This window comes from Zingiber officinale, chromosome 1A (assembly GCF_018446385.1).
Source record: "Zingiber officinale cultivar Zhangliang chromosome 1A, Zo_v1.1, whole genome shotgun sequence".
In the NCBI taxonomy this organism is placed as follows: Eukaryota; Viridiplantae; Streptophyta; class Magnoliopsida; order Zingiberales; family Zingiberaceae; genus Zingiber; species Zingiber officinale.
The window spans coordinates 18,265,722-18,286,805 of NC_055987.1; the positions used below are offsets into that span (position 1 = coordinate 18,265,722).

Consider the following 21,084-nt stretch of genomic DNA (forward strand, 5'->3'; position numbering starts at 1 on the left):
GATGGTTCTATCCTTGTGAAATTGATTGAATGTGCAATTATTAGACTTGACAATGAAACCATCATTTATTGGATAAGAATTTGCTCTCTGTACATTAACCCAATCTGTCTTTCCAGGACTCCACTAAGAAACCATAAAACCATGCTATTCTAAATAATTGAGGACTTGCGCTCCTTAATTACGACAATAAATTGAAAGACGTCAATGAAGTTTTGAATTTTAAAATACAAGCTCTCAGAGAAAAGGTATTGTTTACACGCTGATTTAATACGACACGTTCGGGGCGAACAAAATGTTTACCCTCAAAAAGTACACTTGATAGTTGATATCCTAGAAGACAAGTGAATTCCACAAGTGTCTTCTCTATGTAGTAGCAGATCAACCATCATCTGAGTCAAAGTAACATATTTAATACAGAATTTTTTTGGCTTTAGTGCAATCACTACTGTAAAACTAAAGCTGGATTTTCATTGTAGAAATGCTGCCACTCTGTTTAACAAGTTGAGGCCAAAAACAGTTTCTTCACAGTTGATCTTGACAGTGAGAACAAAAGGTTCTGAGAATTTGCCCTCGACTAAGATAGAAATCAGGCAAGGTTTTGAGTTGCTCAATAATTCCCCACTGAAACGTAAGCACAAGCCTGATGCATCATCGATATTAAAAGAAACAGGGATGTCCGCACATACAAGGGAAACATTGCAATTGCTCAGAACCTTGGATGTCAAAATTTGAGAAAGTAAAATGATTTTATCCGAATGAATTGAACTATCATCCTTCACTGGGGCAATCTTCTCAATATGGTCCTTGAAAGTGCACCTGTTACAGATGATTTAAGATGGTGTTTACACTTATCACGAAAAAGGTACAGTTCAAGAAATAAACCCCTTTGCCATCTTCTTACAAGTACAAAATTGCACACAGAAGGTCATACTAAATTGTGTTTTTTTGTTCCTCTATCTCAAGTTCTCTCCTCATTGCATTTTTCAATAACTTGTTTTGATTGATAGATCAATGGCAATCAAGGAACATAATTTTAATCCCTGTGAAGTATCCACATTCAATTTTGTAGGCTTAAAATGATCAAGATGGGACTTCATTTTACAAAGAGATTAGAATGGCATAATGTCTTATTAATTCAATGCTCTTCTTATTGTTGAAGTTCATTAATTTTACAATTAGCATTAAAATTATTGCATAGCTGCATTGAAAGGGAGCCCAACTTAAACAGCTTGTTAGAAATGAATATTCGAGAGGCGTTTGGAATTTCTACATTGTTCTCCATGCTCTTGGAAATGATGAATAGGTGGTGAGATTGTCAAAAGGTTATATGGAATGAAAGGTAAGAACAGATTATTGTTTTTTTTTTAATATTAATGGAAATTGGATGGTGAGGTCAACGGGCCTTTTGAGAGGCAAAGAAAGGAATGACTGGCAAATTCTATGGTAAGCTATTAGTAGATGCCTTTAATACTATTATGGATTTAGATCTTCAAGTTATAATCTAATGAAAGAAAGAAAAAGGATAACCGTGTTGCTTCTAACATGATTTCAATTTATCAGCATTTAATTATCTTAGTAGTTAAGCTGCTACATTTGATGTGATCCAACTGATCTTATGGTTAGACAATAAAATCATCCTAAGATTCTCTGTTAATTTTTTATGATATTTTGGTGTCATATTATTATTCATGTCTAGCATGGCTGAGGCCAAGCTCCAAGACTCTATGGGAAGTTAATTCAAGCAAATTGGCAGAAGTTACGACAGATATGCTAGGACTAATGATTCTAACCCAGTCAAATCAAATTGAAACAATTAAAACTCTCCTTTGAACTATGCCAATTCTGAAACTAAACAAATTATTCAAATGGTGAAATTAGGTTCAACTGAGCAAACATTACTAACTATTTTTTTTAATTAATCAACTTTTAGAGTTCTTGAAAAATAAAAAATTGTAGTGACCAACAAAAAGATTGATAATAAAAAAAGAGATATTTTTATAGTTTTATGTTGTTTATTTTGCAATATAGAAAATAGAATGAAAGTAAGCTAGAAGCAAACCAACAATTTATCTCAATTCCCACTTTGGACTGTGTGAGGGACCTTCAAGTTTTTCAAATAATTTCATTACCAACTATATCACATCCAACAAACGAATCTTAAATTCTTTTAGCTACTCAGTGAGATATCTAACGAAAAATATAAATTGAAAATCTTTAATTTTGTTGGGAGTAGAAAACAAACAAACATACAAAAAAAACATATTTCCATTATTTATATCTCTTATTTAGAGATCATTTTAAACACATACAAATACACATATATACATAGGATGAATATCTATGAAACTATTTGGGTCGAATAGTTTTATTAGTTGCAAACTAAATCAAAATTTAGAAAGTGCAAATTGATTCAAAACATTGTTGATAAAAAATAAATGATAATTTTTTATTTTCCTTCCACGTTAAACTAAACTAACTGTGTACACCCTTCAGGTGGGTCCATTTTATGAAAAAATGCACTTGTTTAATAGGATACTTTAATTAATAAAAACAACTTCATGTTTATAGTTGACTTTTGGATTGACTGTGGGCAATTCGCCCCAATTCACCCGCATGTAGCTCTTGCCATGCATGCTAGAACAAATCGATGATACTTTACTAGACTACCTATATAGAACATAAATCTGATCTTCATAGATCTTACTCTCCTTGATTCAAAGTAGTTAATCATACCACATTTTGTAATCAATACTGTCATTAATGATTAGGCTACCACTACTAATGACATTTGACAAAGGATGGTTAAAAGATGGAAGAAATGAAAAATCACTGACCTCTTTGAATACTCAAACATCCCCGGCAATTGTCGTTCATGATCTATAAATGCACTCGTGTTCATGGAAAGTGGTTTAAGAAAATACCCAATATCTGGCCAGAGCTTTGTTGAAAACTTTTTCCCATTGCATGTTACAACCAACTTTAGTGGCAAAAGATGATGGGGGAAACGGATTTCAATTAATTTCTTCACCCTTTGACCTGGATCTAGAGATGCAATCTCTTCAGTAGAAAGCACAGGTGGTACATTAGCAGTTCGAAGCAGACTACACAAGAAACAAGACAAACATATCAGTGTGTATGCAGTAAGATAAGATAAAAAGATTTCATATTATAAATCTCTAGCCGGTTGAAGCGTTAAATTCCATATTAGATACAAAAGGCCAGTGTCAAAGAGAACACAAAAATCACCTTTCAGATTCTCCTAGCACTTGGTCTGAAGATTCCACGCTCGAAGAAGACTCTCCATCTTTCAATGCTATATTTTTTATTGGTTCAGAAGAGCAGTTCTCAAAGAAAATTTCAACAAGTACTAACATTGAAGATATAGTTGAAATCTCATATGAAAATGCATATTCCACTCTCAAGCCATTATTAGTTGTAGGATCAAGAAGACTATGAAGCTTAGGTGTAACAGTACAATTAAGATTGTTAATGGATATTCTCCCAGAAGATGCTTGTTGAGATGTTTGAATAGATGACACACCAGGTTCTTCATCCAACCAAGACTCCAAAGCTAATTTAGGCATCAACTCTGCCAAATCTGTAGAGATAAATGCAGATAAGTTCCCCTTGGTGTTCTCATTTGAATCATCAACACAAACATTAACATTAGAAACATCAACTAATGTTTTTTCTCTGACATCTTGAACATCATTTCTGACAGCCAAAGCAGTAGATTCAGTATCATTTGAATCATTGACTGATTCATTTCCATCATCTGAGCTAATTGAAGAATGATCAGAATCATAAACAGAGCCACTTTCTTCAATCGAAGATCCAGAAGATATATCAGAGTCATTTGTTTCATTGACTACTCCAGCAGTGAGATCAGTATTGAGCAGACTACAGGGTTTAGGCAGGGGTTCATAACCAGAAGCTGCATGAAGAACTATCTGTGAGAGAGATCCAGGAAGGTAAATCCGGGAACTCTTTGTTGATGATATTGACGAATGCATTTTTCCATTCAATATCTTTCCACCAGGTTCATGATGCATCCTACCATTCTGTGATATATCTGAGTTGTTATCTTTCTCAGAGGAAGTCATCAAACTGTGTGGCATGAATTTAAAAATGAAATGTGCACGATCACGTACATCATAATTTATGTCATACTTTGCCAATTCAATAAAATAGCTAAGAATCTTTCTGAAAGCCAATGAATCTGCTCCTTGGGCACATAATAAAACCTGCAAAATTTAAAAACAACAAATGACAAAAGAATATAACTAATGTAAAATAGAAAACAAATAACATATAAAAAAGAGAAATAATTTAAAGAATAATTGGAGAATAGTCCTAGATTGGCGCATCTGCAATTAAATTTTATATTTGATTTTAGCATTTGGAAGTTTAGGACTTGTGTTTTTTTTCGTTTAAGTAATAATCAGGGGATAATTATAATTTCAATTAGAGTCTAGCATATTTTCCTAATTTATATTATTATTTTATCATTTTATTTAGAGTCAGCTATACAAAAGTGGTCCAGTGTCCTATATTAATTTCTTTCAGTGTGAGGTTCCTTTGTTTGTTTGTCGGCTCCATTTCTTTGATAATAGACATAGAACACGACATTTATAGAAGCAAGTTCCAAGGATACAACATATTAGTGATGGTTTTTTACTTCGCATATGTAGTGTGATATTTTAGATACTTATTAGGTATTGGCTAACACTAAGGAAAGATGTGTCACCTGCCTAGACCTAACTACCTTAGACATAGTAACTTGACTAAGAACTATCATAGGCTCAGACTATCTTACCCATCAAGAATAGAAAGTGTGGAAGAAAGTTATGATGAAAAAGATAAAAAGTCGATAGAAGAGAAATGATACAATAATTCCCTCATCGTTTCATTGTGAGAAAGAAACATAGGAATCTTTCTTTCCCACTGTTTCTTTAAAGGGAAAGAGGGAAATACTAGTTTCTGATTTTTTTTTAATTTATTTTCCTTCAATACAATCAGCATTTGCCGTGTGCAGCTCATTTCCAGCCGATTTGGGAGTATAGGAGAGAATTGCCCTCTCTTCATTGTTCTACAATGAAAGATAGAGAAAGTGTGCCCCACATGCCCTTCTGCTCAAGTTACTAGTTCACCTCTTCAATTCACCATAAGAAACACACTGTTAAAGAAAGTAAAAGAAAAGAGAATCATTTGAAGTTTTGTAACCATCTTCATAACATCCATCATGACCCAAAAGTGACTTGTTGTTACTAGCTTCCAGAGTTGTCATTATTTTTATTCTATCCTCAACCAGAATATTAATGTAACAATGCCCACAAATACACCTCATACCGATGAGTAAATGTTCTTTTTATGAAAAATTTTAGTATGAACACCAAAACATATATTTGGATTCAACCCAGCACAAACAACTGAAAGCATCAGCATATGGAAGAAAAAATTCCATTGACACACAATTAGCCCATTCACTGATCAAAATGGCAAAAGGGTATTTCAAGCACTGATTGTTTTTTCTAATGATGCTTATGAGACAAATCTCAATTGGTTAGCAATCATAGGCAAACAAGAAGTTTAATGTTACAATTGTATACTCACATTGAACAATAAAAGTGTTTAATCAAAAGGTATGAATGGGAAAAAATGATGAATATTAAGTCAGGAGGAATAATGCAGGGAAGAATGAAATAAGACCTCAAAAGGAAGATGGTATAAAAACATGGATGCAACAAATGGTCCACTGATATGCAGCCCAAGGGCAGCAAACAGAGAGACTTTGAATTAGTACCTTTGCAGCAGTATTTAGGATTTGAAGCTTTGTGTCAGGTTCCTCTGAAGTAAAAGACCATGCAAGGTAGTTCAGTATGCTCGGTACTACTTTGGGAATAATCTGCCCAATAACGCTGTATTCTCCAATAATCCAAATAACTAATGCTCGTGCTGCAGGTATTTTTATTCTGTCCAAGTTGCAAGCCAGTTGTACAATCACCTTCACAGAAACAAAGAGAGTAAAGCATGTGTAATATGTAGCATTATAGTGACTTTGAGTATAATTGCCTAAACTGGAATGAAAAAATTAACCAAAAAAAGTTTAATATACAATCAATATTCATAGTATAATAAACAAAATCCTTCCCCAAGATGTAATAATAACTTTATTTTGATTTGGTAGCAACATTCAATATATTAAAAAAAACAATAAAGCTTCCATGGTGCTGGTTTCAGCAACAAAAGAGCAGTTAATTTATGATAACATGGAAAAAAATCCACTTTGAAAATGGCCAAGACCTTTATGGTAGAATCCGGGGATTGAGGATAATCTCATATTGAATTTGGAAAGTATATATGCTATGAGGATAATTGGGAGGATAAATAGCCATGATTACAAGACAGTAATTAGGGGGCGTTTGGTTCTCTCCTAGGAATCAGAATGAGAATGGGTATCATAGTATTATGGAATGGGAATGGGAATGGGTATCATTCTTAAAAATGATATTTGGTTAGTTAAATATTTTCAATCGGAATGAACTTAAATTTCTTTTTTTACCCTTACAGGAAAATAAGAGAAAAAAATAAATGGGAGAGAGTTGAATGTGAGAGAAACATTTGATGAGAGAAAATGATGAGAAAGAAAGTGTGATGAGAGAGAAAGTGTGTTGGGAAAAAATGAAAAGAGAGAATGTATGATGAGAAAAAATGAGGAGAGAGTGCATGATAGGAGAGATTGAGAAAAAAAAAAGTATGATGAGAGAGAAAGTGTGCTGAGAGAGAGAGTGATAGGAAAAAATGAAAAGAGTGGAGGAGAGAAAGGTGAGAGAGTGATGAAATGAAGGAGAGAGATTGGGTGAGAGAAATGAGGAAGAAATGAAGGAATTGGAAAATATGATAAGAGTTGGAGTCCAGAGAAATCCTATGGTTGGTGATGAGAGACAAGTAGAGAAGTCCAATGAGTGCATGGAAAATTGAAGAGAAAATGGATAGAATAAGATAAATGAGAATGATGAGAGAGAAATGAAAGAGGATGAGAGAGAAGAGAGTGATGTGAAAAATGTAGATAAAAAGAAAGAGAGTGTGATGAGAGAAAATGAAGAGAGAGAATGTATGATGAGAGAAAATGAGGAGAGAGAGTATGCTAAGAGAGATTGAGGAGAGAGAAAGTACGATGAGAGAGAAAGTATGATGAAAAAATAAGGAGAAAGTGTGATAGAAGGGAATGAAGAGAGAAAATGAGGAAAGAGAATGTATGATGGAAGAGAATATAGAGAGAAAATGGTAAAGAATGTGCGATGAGAGAGAATGAGGAGAGAGAAAGTATGTTGAGAGAGAAAGTGTGATGATAAAATAAGGAGAGAGAAAATATGATGAGAGGGAACAAGGAGAGAGAGTGAAATTTAAAAAAAAAATTGAACAAATATACTAAGGGTATTTTTGTCTAAAACTTAATTCACATTCCTATTCCATCAAAACCCAAGGGAGGGAGTGGGTTTCATCCATACCCAAATTTTTGGATTTCATTCCAAAATCTTGATTCCATTCCCATCAACCAAACATAAGGTTTGGGAATGAATCCATTCCCTCATTCCTAAACCCATAAACCAAACGCCACCTTAATATTTTATCCAGATTGACAACCCACTTGCAGAATCACCCCAACCACGGACTGGTGGAACTTCGATTGCATAGATCCAATTGTGTGAACATACATACAATTAGAAGCAAAAAAACAAAGATTTATTTCCATCAACCAGCGTCGATGATGCCTTTAAGTGAGACTGAAAATCTTTCAATTTAATTCTGGAGCAGATCTGCCCAAGACTGAAGTAGATTAAGTAAATAGCATGTTGACTAAAAACAAAATTAAAAATTCTCTCTGAAAGAATTACAGTACCATGAAGCCAAGTTAATGATACTTCAAATCTGCCATATTAAAAGAACATGCTATATACTTTTGCAAACAAATACCCATTGCTTTGTTTTTAATCGGCCTAAATTGACTTGACAAGAGAATAAAAAAGATATAATAACATAAAAATGCAGGTATCATGCAGCTGATTAGATACACTATCAGATCCCTTCTAATAACATCCCAAATGTGAAGGTTAACTCTAGCAACAAGTTCTACTAAAAATTAACACAGCTGAGACATATAAACATCCTATGAAGAGAATCTCATCTTCCATGTGAAATAGATTATGCCACAGATCAACCATCCCAACAAGGGATCTATACAATTCCCATGGCCCCATTAACTTCATATATGTCAATCGATCCAGCCTTATCTAGGTAAATGCATGGTGGCCCAATAATCCACAAGCAAAAATAGACAAAAGACACAGGCTAGCTAAGGGATCTAGAAAAGGCTAAGAAAGTACCGGTAAGAAAGTATAGCTGTCAGGAAGAAAGCTTCTACAATAACAGAGGGCAGATTGGAACCATGGTACTATACATATTGCTTGACAAAATACACTTAGCATGTAGAAACATTACTAGAAGTTATAGTATATATAAAATAACCTTAACAAAAGGCTTTTTCCACTTCAAAGCAACTGTATTATATAATTCACTAAATTTGAAGCTTTGTTCAGGACAACACATCACAATGCACAAAAATGGATACATAATAGTGAAACTTCTAAATGACATCCTAAACTAAAAATATATGATTCATCAATACAAAGCAAAACAACAACAACAATAACAACAACTAAATCTTATACCACTAGGTGGAGTCGGCTATATGAATCTTTTTACACAATTAAGCTATATCTCCTACTATATTATCATCTATACTTAAATAAATTTTATCTTATTTTATTATTGCTAACCAAGTCTTTTTTTTTATCTTCCTCGTTTGATATGCGTATTTGTCATACTTTCATATCACCTAACTGGAACATTTATTAGTTATCTAAGTACATGCACGTACCATCTTAAACGTGTCTCTCAGAGTTTCACTCAATAGATGCACCTCGGACTTTCTCTCTAATACTCTCATTTCTTATTTTGTCCATCCTCGTATGTCTGCACATTCATCGTAACATCCTCATCTCTATAACTCTCATCTTCTGCTCATGTACTCGAGTTATAGACCAACATTCAGCTCCATATAACATAACAAGTCTAACTGCGATTTTGTAGAACTTTTCTTTAAATTTTAGAGGTACTTTACGGTCACATAAAGCATCCGACACTCTCTTCCATTTTAACCATCCTACTTATATTTTATGTAAGATATCTCTCTCAATTCCTCCATCATTTTACAAAAATGATCCTAAATATTTAAAACTCTCGGTTCCAGGCAACTAGTCATCTCCTATTTTAACAATTATCTCATTACGTCTAATATTGCTAAAGTTAAATTCCATATATTCTGTCTTTATTCTACTAAGCCTAAAATCTTTCCCTTCTAGTGTTTCCGGCTAAGATTCTAGTTTAGCATGTACTCCTTCATATATCTCATCTACCAAAACAATATCATCTGCAAACAGCATGTACCACGGTACTGTGTCTTGAATGTATGCAATGAGTTCGTCCATAATTAGTGTAAAAAGATAGGAACTTAGAGCTTATCCTTATTGGAAATGCTTCCAAGTCTTTAATCTGGTCGTTACATCCTCGTACTATCCTTAATAAGTTCAATATATGTTACGCTAACATATCTTTTTTCTATAATTCTTCATATAATTTCTCTTGGGATTCTATCATAAGCTTTTTCTAAGTCAATGAATACCATGTGTAGGTCTTGTTTTTGCTCCCGATATTTTTCAATTAATTGTCTAAGAAGATGTATAGCATCTATTTTTGACCTTTCAGGCATGAACCCAAATTGATTTTCGATCACCGAGGTCTCCTTCCTTAATATTTTTTGTATTACTTTTTCCTAAAGTTTCATGATATGACTCATTAGTTTAATACCCCTATAGTTTGCACAATGGAACTAGAGTACTCATCCTCCATTGATTAGGCATTTTTTTCATTTTCAATATCATGTTAAATAATTTTGCAAGTCATTCAATACCTTGTTTCCCTAGGCACTTCCATACCTCTATCAGAATATCATCTGATCCAAGGATTTTTTCATTTATGCATCCAATTTAAAGTTTGTTTTACTTCTGAAGTTTGAATTCTATGATAAAAATTTAAATTTTGTGCTCATTTGACTTACCTAAATTACCTAAGTTAAGTTGGCTACCTAAACATTCATTAAAAAGTTGATGAAAATACCAATTCCACTGCTCTTTTATTTCTCCATCATTTACTAGTACCCTATTACATTCATCTTTAATAAATTTTATTTTGATAAGATCTCTTATCTTCCTTTCACTTTAGTTATTCTATAAATATCTCTTTATCTTTCTTTTTATCTAATTTTTAATATAATTGTTCAAAAATTTTATTTTTTGCCTTCATCAAGGTGAGGTTATTTCTCTGGTTATTGTATTTAATACATAGTCCATGTTATAGCTATGGGTAGAGATGATACTCCTCGGCAATCAATTTTTTGAATTCAACGAGTCCCATATAGTAATGCAGGCTTGGCTAACTGAGTTGGAGGCCTAGTCAGCCCCTCTCAATCAAGTACCTGAGTCAGTGAAGGGTGAGGTTTAGTTTTGCTGCCTGTGGCAGGTGATGTGCTCAAAGCATCGGAAAGAGAAGACAGAGTTGATTTATACTTTGGTTAAAGAAAGGAAACTCACAGATCTTCCAAGGATTACCCAGGTAGTTTCATCATCTCATGCTATTCAAATCTTAAATCTCATAGAAAAATGAATCTTCTTCTCTTAATAGACTCCATAGACCTGCTATTTTTCTTACAAGAACATCATAATTGAATCCAAACAACTTTGTATCTTGAACTGTTTGATAACGCAAGTGTGATAATTGAATGGCCTCGCCCTCTCTATGCAGTCTACTTTGATACTCTGGGGAGAGCAAGATCGAATTTTTCCATTAGAATTGGGTCACAGATTGAAGAGGTCAGTTAAGCATATCATATTAAACTTTCACTTGGATTGCATATGATTTCAATCAAAAACACGCAGGCATTTAGGGGACAATGCAAGACTAATAGTCATCCACAATGCCGGGCATGCTGTTAATCTTGAGAAATCAAAAGATATTTCGGTAGTTTCATCTAATCCTACTTGCGGTGCATATACGCTAATTATGTTCATAGTTTCTTTCGCCATTATTATCTTAAGGGCTATAATTTTATCTCCTTTTCTAACTACTCCAACTTCATCCTTTAACGAACTATCTACAACAATACCCACTTCATTTCTTGCTTTACTCTGTAGCATAACTTAAAACTCAAGTTCTCTATCATCTTTGCCTTCTCGTCTAGTCATTTTATCTCTTGTACACACAAAATACTAATACGTCTCCTAATCATCGTATCTACTACCTCCATTACTAGTGAGGTTCCTAGTTCTAAATCTTAGATTATTAATTTTCCTATCATATTTGTTCTTATCCAACCTATGGCGTGAGAACTCTTGCCTATTTAATATTACACCCAAGTTTCCCTGAAGACGTAACGATCCTTGCCGATATGTTATAATCGGACCTTGCAACGCGAATTCTTGTATATTTAGCACTACATCCGAATTCTGGAGATGAAGCGGTTCTTGCCAAAACGTTACAGTCTGACCCTGCAATACGTTCCTTCTGGGAACAACCTAACATTAATACAATAGTTTAATAAATTCATTCATTGAATATTTGTTATAGTTTTAACACTAGCTGGCAAGCTAACGCAACGCTCCTCCTTTATTCAGACCAGCCATGACTGGTTCGTCATAAGTGGAGTTATCAGTACAAAGCAAAAGAGACATTAAAATCATATGTACCACAGGACACATCAGAGAAGGAAATCCCAATATGGAAACATATGGATCATCACAATACACCTCACAGCGACATTCATATATATTTTTCCATTGATGATCCTGGGCAGCCAAACTAATATTTCAGAGTGAATCCAAGCCATAGAATTTGTAGGACGCATGATGACATAATGCTATCAAACTACATCTAGAGTTAGGCTGCAAAGAACTTGAGCTATGAACAAGATGGATAAGTACTGCATATATACTCTTCCCAAATGTAGTGTTTTGATTCACCACTTCCAGCAGTTCATATATACAAAAACATACTAGTGAAATCAGGTTCCATTTGACTTTGGTTTCCTCAGTTTGTAGATTAACTGAGAAACTAAGTCAGAAAACCTGAATTCATCAAGAAATACACTTAAAATAAGAATCACATTGTAAATAATAGAACAATTACCCTGTCATAACTATCTGGGTTCTGCTTTATAATAGCTTTTATTGACATGATTGCTTGAACCAAGACACCGGCTTCTCCATCAATCTGGCTTGAACTACTCAAGGATGATTCTGTGAATTTGACTAATTTCTATCAGCAAATTTACAATCATGAGAAAAGTTATCAAATATAACTGCAGTTACCATAAAATGTGATTGCTAAAAGTCCTTCCAAGCAAGCAGATGCTACCATCGGCAACCTTTGTGCACACAATCCAATTGCAGCAACAGTATCAGCAACAAATCTCCTATCTGGATCTTTAACATAATCCTAACAGCACAACTATAAATATAAACATCAAAAACTTTTTAGACTAAATGGTAAAAATAAACTACAATAGAACATTCACCATTTGTAAACACTAAACATGTATTCTCCACCTATCAACTCCTAAAGATGAAGCCTAATTATTATGTGATGATAGCTAGCTATCTTCCATAGCAGAAGAAAGAATAAACAAAAACAAGAAAGCTATCACAAGAAAAATCATCTTCCAAATTGAATGGTCATTTTCATATTTCAATATCAACCAAAGAGGGTATTTCATATCTCAGATCAATTAAGATGGATTCTTTACTTCCAAATCCTTAGTAAGGAATCCCAAAGAATGAACTCATTGAGAAGCAATTAACACCAAGATTTGCTCATTTATTGACATTTTATCAATATTACCTAACATTTCTTCATTTTACACTCCAAAAAATCAAGAAGGAAAGACTAGACCAGCATTCCTATTCCTTTGTCGTGTTAAATAGTTTACTTTATCAATCCATTAAGAAGATTTAAAAAGGGCAGTCCGGTGTACAAAACTCCCGCAAATGCAGGTCCCGAGAAAGGATCTATTGTATACAGTCTTACCCTGCTTTGCAAGAAGTTGTTTCCATGCAAATTTGTGGTATCAACCTGGAACAATATCTTAATGCTGATTCCTGCTAACACTTGGCATGAATCGGCTCGAGTATAGGCATACCAACATGATTTCGATCTAGCTCTAGCCTTTGATCTTCTCATTTGGTTTTCTTACTTTCAAAAATAAGAATATTGCAGTTTCATAGTCAAATGAATTAAAATTTCAAGGAAACAACCCAGAAAATATAGCAAATTGTTTTAAGTTATAAAATACGTAACTAATAAGAATGCCTCTGCTAATGTCTTATTAATAAGGATCTCCATTGATAAATGTGTCCAGAAATGAAAGCATAGACTCTTAAAGCATCCAAATGATACCAATCCAAGAATTTTCCATCACCAAGTTAAATATGGTTCCTCAGACATTTGATATTTAAATTAGTTGGGCTACAAGTCTATCAATATATGTAAATTGGGAGTATAAATACAAGTTATAGAGCTCCAAGGTGATTGATCGCATATCATCTATAGATCCACAGCAATATGAAGGTTGTGGTATGATCAACATTGATCATGAATTTAAGATGAACTTCATGAGGTTACTGGTTATTCATTGTAATACTACATGTAGTTACATATATCATGTAATTGTTTAAGTATATAATTAACTCAAACTATATGTTTAATTAAGAAGTCAGTTGGAATTAGATTCATTATATTTAGTTTGTGTTTAACTGAACTGAGATTCATGGAATTTAAGTTCATCTCGCTCAATACGGAATGAAACCAAGGTTTGCATCGCCAAATACGGGCAACACGTGACAGCATAGGGAAAATACGTATTTTTCCCTCGTCGATTATTTCTAATTTCAGTACATAGGCAATGTCATTCATTTCGTCTGTACCAACTAAACCAAATGAAAATTTAAATTATCCATCATAAACTAAGTTTCTTAGAAATTATCGCTAACAAATTTTTGCACTTATCAGTAAACAAAATTTGAAAGGAGTCGAGGTTCAGACTATGCTATGAAGCAAAAACAGCTTTGATTTGTCATACATGTAGAGAAAAACCAATCACACAATAAGCATATGCTAAAATAATGATTATTAATAAAGTCATAGCAGCAGCAGAAAGTACCTGGAATTCCTGCAAAATTATTGGAATTGAGGATTCTGTGGCAATAATTGATAGTATCTCAAGCTTCAAAGCTCTGATCTGGTATGTGTCATAACTACATACGAAAAAGTCTTCATAGTATTGTGAAAAAAATGGAGGAACGGCTTTGGCAAACACCAACAAGTTGCAGAGAATCTACAAAAACGAACAAATGAAGAAATCAACTGTCTCATTTGGAACTTAAAGTTGAAAGCTGAGCAAGAGATCAAAAGAACTATATTAATTTCTGAAAGTCGATTTTGTGTCATGTATTGAAATTCCAAGTTCCAATAGTCAAATGAAATGAGATAATTTTGGCACCATGTAGGAGTACCAACACATGGTGTCAGTGGCAAATTGGAAACAACGGAGATAAGAAGAAAAAGAAGAGAAGGCAATTAGGTGCTTAGGGACAAATTTTAAAGTACTTTCACGTGTTTTGGTCCTTAAAGCCGAAATAGTACATTTCAACACCATGTTGTACTAACACTCGGCGCACTTTGACATGCATCAAGATTCATTTAGATGGATTTTATTCCTTCAATACTCTTTCTCTATCTTAGTTTATTTCTTATAAATAGGACCATATTAATCACATTAATTGAATTTTTTTTTCCTGTAGGGTATCATATTGATACTCAGTAATAGAAAATACCAACATGAATTCAATAAGCTTCTCATTAATCCTCTCTCTTAAAGTCTCTACTTAATAAACTATGTTAATTAGTAATTGAATTAAATATGATTTTCTCAATTTTACTTGTGTGTGTGACGAGAAGAATACATACAAGACAAATCTTACACCTATAATCTTTCACTTACTTTGTTTACTTATAAAAATAAAAAATACGACAATTAGATAATCAATTGAATTGAAATTTTAGATAAATAAATTTTTAAAAATAACAAATATTATTTAAACTCATCTTGACTCAGTTGTTGAAGTGTGCCAAGGCATGTCAGCAGGATACAATAGTCATCAATACAATAGCATGGGTGGCATGGAAGATATTACCTGTGGCGATGCCTGTCAGATTTCAATAATTTGCCAAGTATATTCAAACCATCAATTGATTTTTATATTGTATGCATAAATTGTGTAATCTATATACTTTTTACTGCATTTTATATTATAAATTCCTATGCATTTAGCTATAAAGTTTTATCTATTCATCAAATACTTCACCATATATGCAATAATGTGAACTATAAATAATAAAGATATCCTTACTAGCCACCTGAGTTGTTAGTACTGGAAATCATTGAAAAAAGGAATGATTCTATCTAAGAAGAGGAATCATCTTTGATGGCAATGATAAGCAAAGAAAAGGAGATTACTATAAATAAAGGACATGAAAGCAATCAACAAAAGAACATGGAATAGATATAGCACTTTCTAAGAAGGATGGCAAGGAAACCATTCAAAACTGGTTTAGAAACAATGGAAAAAGATGAGCTAAGTGGTGCCAGTGTGAAAACGGACTATTCTTTTTTGGTCTAAGCAATAGGTAAAGTGGGGAAAACAACAAAGTTGGTACCTCAAATAGATAATACTATTTGAGATTTCTTTCAAAGAAGTAGCACACAAATTTGAGAAGAAAACAGCTCATTCCCTTGAGTTTATTTGCTCATTCTACAATTTTAAAGAAATTCATAATTTACCACATATTTGGAGGCTTGACAAGATCTCAGAATAAACAAAAGAGGCTTGATGATCCTTTCAATATTTTCTCTTGGAGCCATAATCCAATGAACTCCTGCAGCTGCTAGTACAACTGCACTATTATGACTCCATAATAAAGGAGATGTGCATCGCAAGAGCATCACAACATCATCATTAGTGCTGGAAGTTAGAGACAAATCCAACTTATCATCACTAGAATTTGAGCATCCAGTTTGTGCAAAACACTCTATTTGTCCGTCTATGTAACTTTTGCACATTAAGGTTATCATATTGACGTCACATGTTGTACCCACCAAGGTCTGACAACTACCCGATGTGCCACTAAACGTTGGAAAACCATCGGCCACTGGGGTAGTTGACATTGTGCTCAAACTAAACATAATGGATTCTTTCACAATTCCATGTCTAGCTATGATATATCTTAAGAGAATCTCAATTAGAACAATCTGACCCCACTCTTCAACATCTGGGAGTATCTCACATAGTCTTCTAAAACTTTTTGCAATCAGAAATAGACTGGAAGGGCAAACAGATTTGAAAGCAGCGGCGGCAGCTCCAACAACTCCAGGGGAATGATCATTTAATAAAATATCAACAAGCTGCAGGAAGATAAAATTTCTCTCATTAAAATTTCACAGGAATACAGGAGCATTAAGGTCCTTAATAAGGGAAAGACGGGGGCACACTAAGCTTACCTCCTCAAAAGAAGAATTATCTTCATCATGGTGCAAGTCATATAACTTGGGAAGAGCATAGGCAGCACATTTCCTGACATAGGCAGATGGATCTCTAGCACACTTAGTAATAGCTCTCAATACAAGTGGTGCTACAGCGTGTAAACGGATTCCTGCCATAGTGCGAAGGGCCCATGCTCGGACCAAAGGATTTGTATCTGATAAGTCCTTCTGAAAACAATTGATAGAGAGGAGAGCTTCATTTTGACGCCTGATAAGAATCACAAAAAAACAAAAAGATTCAAACAGTGAAGTAGAGATATTGCATCAGCTACTAATCATCACTCTACGAAAAGTGACAAATAAATCTAAAAAAGGAAAAGAAGAAAGGTGGTGCATGGTTCTTGAATGGAGATATTACTCTGAATTATAATTTCCCAAGGAAGCAACAAACAGAGCAGGAAAAATGATCCTACATAAGTATGTCAGGATAATATCTACAACCATATTACAATACATTAAACATGATGCTGAGTTATTGAAATTGAAAAGTTTAACAATGATGACAAAATTGATTAAAGATGTGAAGTCCAAATTTTTCACAATTGCTTTTAAAGAATAACAAGAGAATAAGTAGCCTAAATCATATGGACTATGGAGATTTTAAACTATATCATTTTGCTGACACAAAAAAATGTCATATATAAGTCATCTTTTAGTTTAAATTTCTATAAGATTAGGTGAACATGGTGGTTGGTTCTAGAGACGAAAAACAATTAATAATATATTGATGTCAGAAAGTATGTCTATGATAATAAGTTACTAAGCTAGTAGGAGTGTCAAAAATGCCTTTTCTATAATTATAGGTTTGTGTCAATGGCTAGCCTTAAATCCCTCGCTTTTATGATAGTACTAGAAGAATATAGCAGTCTTATTCAAAATATATCTCCTGATGAATATTATTTCAAAGAAATATACTCTTAATTGAAAAGTGTATAAATAGAAAAAATTAGAATCTTGAATTGTGAGGAAAAGATAAAGAAATGAAAGGTTTGTGTTTAATAGAACTAAATAGCAAACTATTGGAAGGATAGTTAAGATGGATGACACAAAATTCTTGGGCGTATCATTCAACAAGAAATATTGATAAAGATATTATTAATAGGACGAATAGTGTCGCCAAAATGAAGAAGAGTTTCTAGAGTTTTGAGTGATGGTTGTGTGCCCCTTTAGCGAAAAATAAATTTTCAACAAAATAGTGCTACAACGCATTGTCCTTTGGATTATAGTTAGGAGACAACATGTACAAAAGAATTATAATAACAAAGATGAAAAATGCTAAAAATAGATAACTAGGGTTACCCGAAAAAAAAATTGTTATTCTTGAGCAATTAAGTATAACTCTAAATATGAAGAGAAAGGAAAAATAGGCTGAAATGGTATGGACACATACAAAGGTGATAAATAATAAAATAAATAGCTATACAAATTGAACCCACTAGATTGAGAGATGTAGAGGAAAGGATGGCTAAAGAAGACTCTATTAGAAAGTGGTTTAACTAATTAGGATATTACCAGTGATATATTTTGCATAGAGCTTGATGAAAGGAAAGGTTATGTAGCTGACTCCAGATAGTTAGGAAAATGATGATGATGACAATGACTAGGTGTACAGTTTGGATGGAAATGCGACTTTAACACGAATCAATCAAAAGGCAAGGTCTAAGTTGGTAGGCCATCATAGGAATAATAAATTGTGTATCAATACCTGACAGAGCCTTTATACCTTCTGATTTTACTTCTAAAACATTTTTTACAGAACTAAAAGTCATTTTAAAAAATAAAAGTTGGCAAAAACCTAAAACGAAAGCACCTCAAATACCAACAAGGATCAATAAATGTCAAATAATAGAAGATAGTCAATCAGTCACTTAGCCATGTGATTGACTTTGGCATGCCGGAGAAGAATGTGACAGTTGTGGGTGATATACATTTATGTTCCAAAATCCATTTGGCAATCAACACAAATCCTAAATCTAAGGAACTTGTTTTCTGAAACTGATTTCGTTTACTCACTAGGGTAAGAATGAAGGTTTACCAAAATTAACTAAAACTAACTTGACTCAAGGGTTATTTGAGAGACGTACTCGTCAAGTACTTGGAGAAGAAGGAAACTATCTTCATACACATCATTAAAAATATAAAATAAGTTCGTACCTCTTGGATCATGACAGTTGAGAATTAAATAAGAGGTAAAAGGGAAAACCTATAAGCAGTTACATGATCACTATACTGACAACAAGACAATAGCATGCAAATGTCATTCGTGTTGATCTAGCACAAGAAGAAAATACAATCAAGCAGAATGAGTAGAACAGTTTAATAGCTTGCAAATGCTATTCATGTTTATCTAGCACAAGAAGAAAACGCAATCAAGCAGAATGAGTAGAACAGTTTAAAAGACAGTAACAAGCAATGGCTTGCAAATGCATGTTTATCTTGCGCAAGAAGAAAATACAATTAAGAAGCACAAGTACGACAGTTCAAATGACACAGAGGTTCTCTCTATGAGCATGACCTAAATTCCTAAACTTGAAACTTCAATATTAGTTTCCATTGACGTATCTCATTCGATTACACTAATAAACATCCAAGCAAATATTTTCAACATTCGAATTGTAGAAAGAGAAAGAATGCAAACATACTTCTCAGCGTAATGAAGTAAATAGAGATACACAAGCTTCTTAAGCTCCAGTGACTGCGACGCAACGTTCTTCACGACCTAAAGAAGTTCAAACACTAAATCATTCAACCAAAATCAAGCATGCTCATTAGAATCGATTCGACAAAACGATAGGTTAGGAGGGCAGAGGCGAGCAATCCAAACCTGGGGGAAAAATTGGGAGACATCGGAGCCCTGGGCAAGAAGAGCAAGCAGACGCTTGAGGGCGTCAACCTTCTCGGAGTCAAAGCGACTTTCAAGAAGGGGACCGATGCTGACATCGTCAGGGTCGTCGTAGAGGTGCGCGTCAGTGCCGATCCGGAGCACTAGCGACGAGGCCTTGCTCAGGCTCTCAGCCGTTGCCGAGAACTGGTGAAACATCTCCCTCGTTCAGTCTCGCTCGTCCTCCCCAGCAGGAATCGTTCCTCACTCTCCACCACCGCCCGAGATCGGATGCAGTAGCCAACGGAGGGCGACGGCGATACTGGTCTTCCAGATCCGAGTAAGAAAATGGATTATCTGACTACCATCATTCTGTTCTACCTAATTTTTGATGATTCGAAACGGGTCGAGTTGGGTCGGGCGGGATCTTGACGGCCTCTGGAATTTGGATATGCGAACTCAAAATGGATATCTTTTATGGGCCCAATGGATCTGCCTCTTTAGTCCGATCTATATGAAATATTTTATTCTAGAAAAAGATTAAATCATTCAGGTATTGTCTCAAATTATTTGAAGATAGATAAATTATGAGCTCAATTTATAGCTAAATAATAGAAAGAGTTTTTTTCTAAGAATATATGTTCACAATGAATTAATCTCCGTTAAGTCTATCACCGTTTGATCAATTGAACATCCTGTGAAATATGAAACATTTTTTCTCGATGATATTGGAAGTGAAAGTTCAGTACCATTAGTAAAAAAGTATGATGATTGATGTTTTATTTGGCAAGGGTTGATCGAAGTTCTTATTGAAATAAATTTCTTCTTCGTTTTAAGATGTTCAATTATTTTGTTCGTTGTCATTCAAATTCGTTTTATCTTTACCAATCAGAAATCTTTCTATATATCAAAATTTATCTGCATGGATGCGTCCAAAACTTTTTATCAGTGTTACGATCGAAGACTTTTTAAATCTCTTATTGAAATTGATTTGAAAAAGCAACACCTTGTACAAATCAAAAAGAAAATAAAACAAATTAATCATTGCCGACCATTTTACATGCATTGACTACCTCCATCAGATATCGAGATGAAATCAGTATTAAACAACCTGGATAGACAAATAGTACAGACGAACTGATGACACAATTTCTCCGCCACTAACTTAAAAAACATCAATATATATTCAACTCAATAAGTTTTAAAAAAATTAAGGCAGTGGAAAGAAAGCAAACATTGCGAATCTTTTCTAAACCGCAAAGAGATGGTCAATAACCTTCACTCTTCGATATTCTTTCTTTCGTTTCAAAAACTCTTTTGCTATTTTGCTCCCTTCCCCGAGAGTGAGAGTTGATTCAAATTAAGAGTCGTTTTAAGAAACACATAGCTGGATTTAAGCCCTGAGTCCCTTGCCGTAAGTGCGGAGTCCATGCTGCACTCCATGTGCTGGCCACCTCTGACCTCTGATATCTCAAAGGTTCACTATATATAT

At 33.9% G+C, this 21,084-nt stretch overlaps 1 protein-coding gene across 3 annotated transcripts; it reads right to left on the reverse strand.

The window, feature by feature from the left end:
• Positions 1 to 191: 191 nt before the first annotated feature.
• LOC122020035 (AP3-complex subunit beta-A-like) lies at positions 192 to 19,953 on the reverse strand. Of its 3 annotated transcripts, XM_042577752.1 has the most exons (12): positions 19,596 to 19,953; positions 19,414 to 19,490; positions 16,730 to 16,979; positions 16,013 to 16,633; positions 14,333 to 14,506; positions 12,486 to 12,612; positions 12,304 to 12,413; positions 5,804 to 6,004; positions 4,152 to 4,244; positions 3,247 to 4,061; positions 2,835 to 3,101; positions 192 to 816 (listed from the first exon to the last, which is right to left on the reverse strand). In XM_042577752.1, exons 1-12 carry the CDS (start codon positions 19,809 to 19,811, stop codon positions 468 to 470), a joined length of 3,300 nt encoding a protein of 1,099 aa, XP_042433686.1. In that variant the 5' UTR covers positions 19,812 to 19,953; the 3' UTR covers positions 192 to 467. The 3 variants fall into 3 exon arrangements, with proteins under 3 accessions (XP_042433686.1, XP_042433680.1, XP_042433695.1); XM_042577746.1 differs by having other exon boundaries at positions 3,247 to 4,244; XM_042577761.1 differs by having other exon boundaries at positions 3,247 to 4,244; positions 19,414 to 19,507; positions 19,596 to 19,949.
• Between the last annotated feature and the right edge of the window lie 1,131 nt (positions 19,954 to 21,084).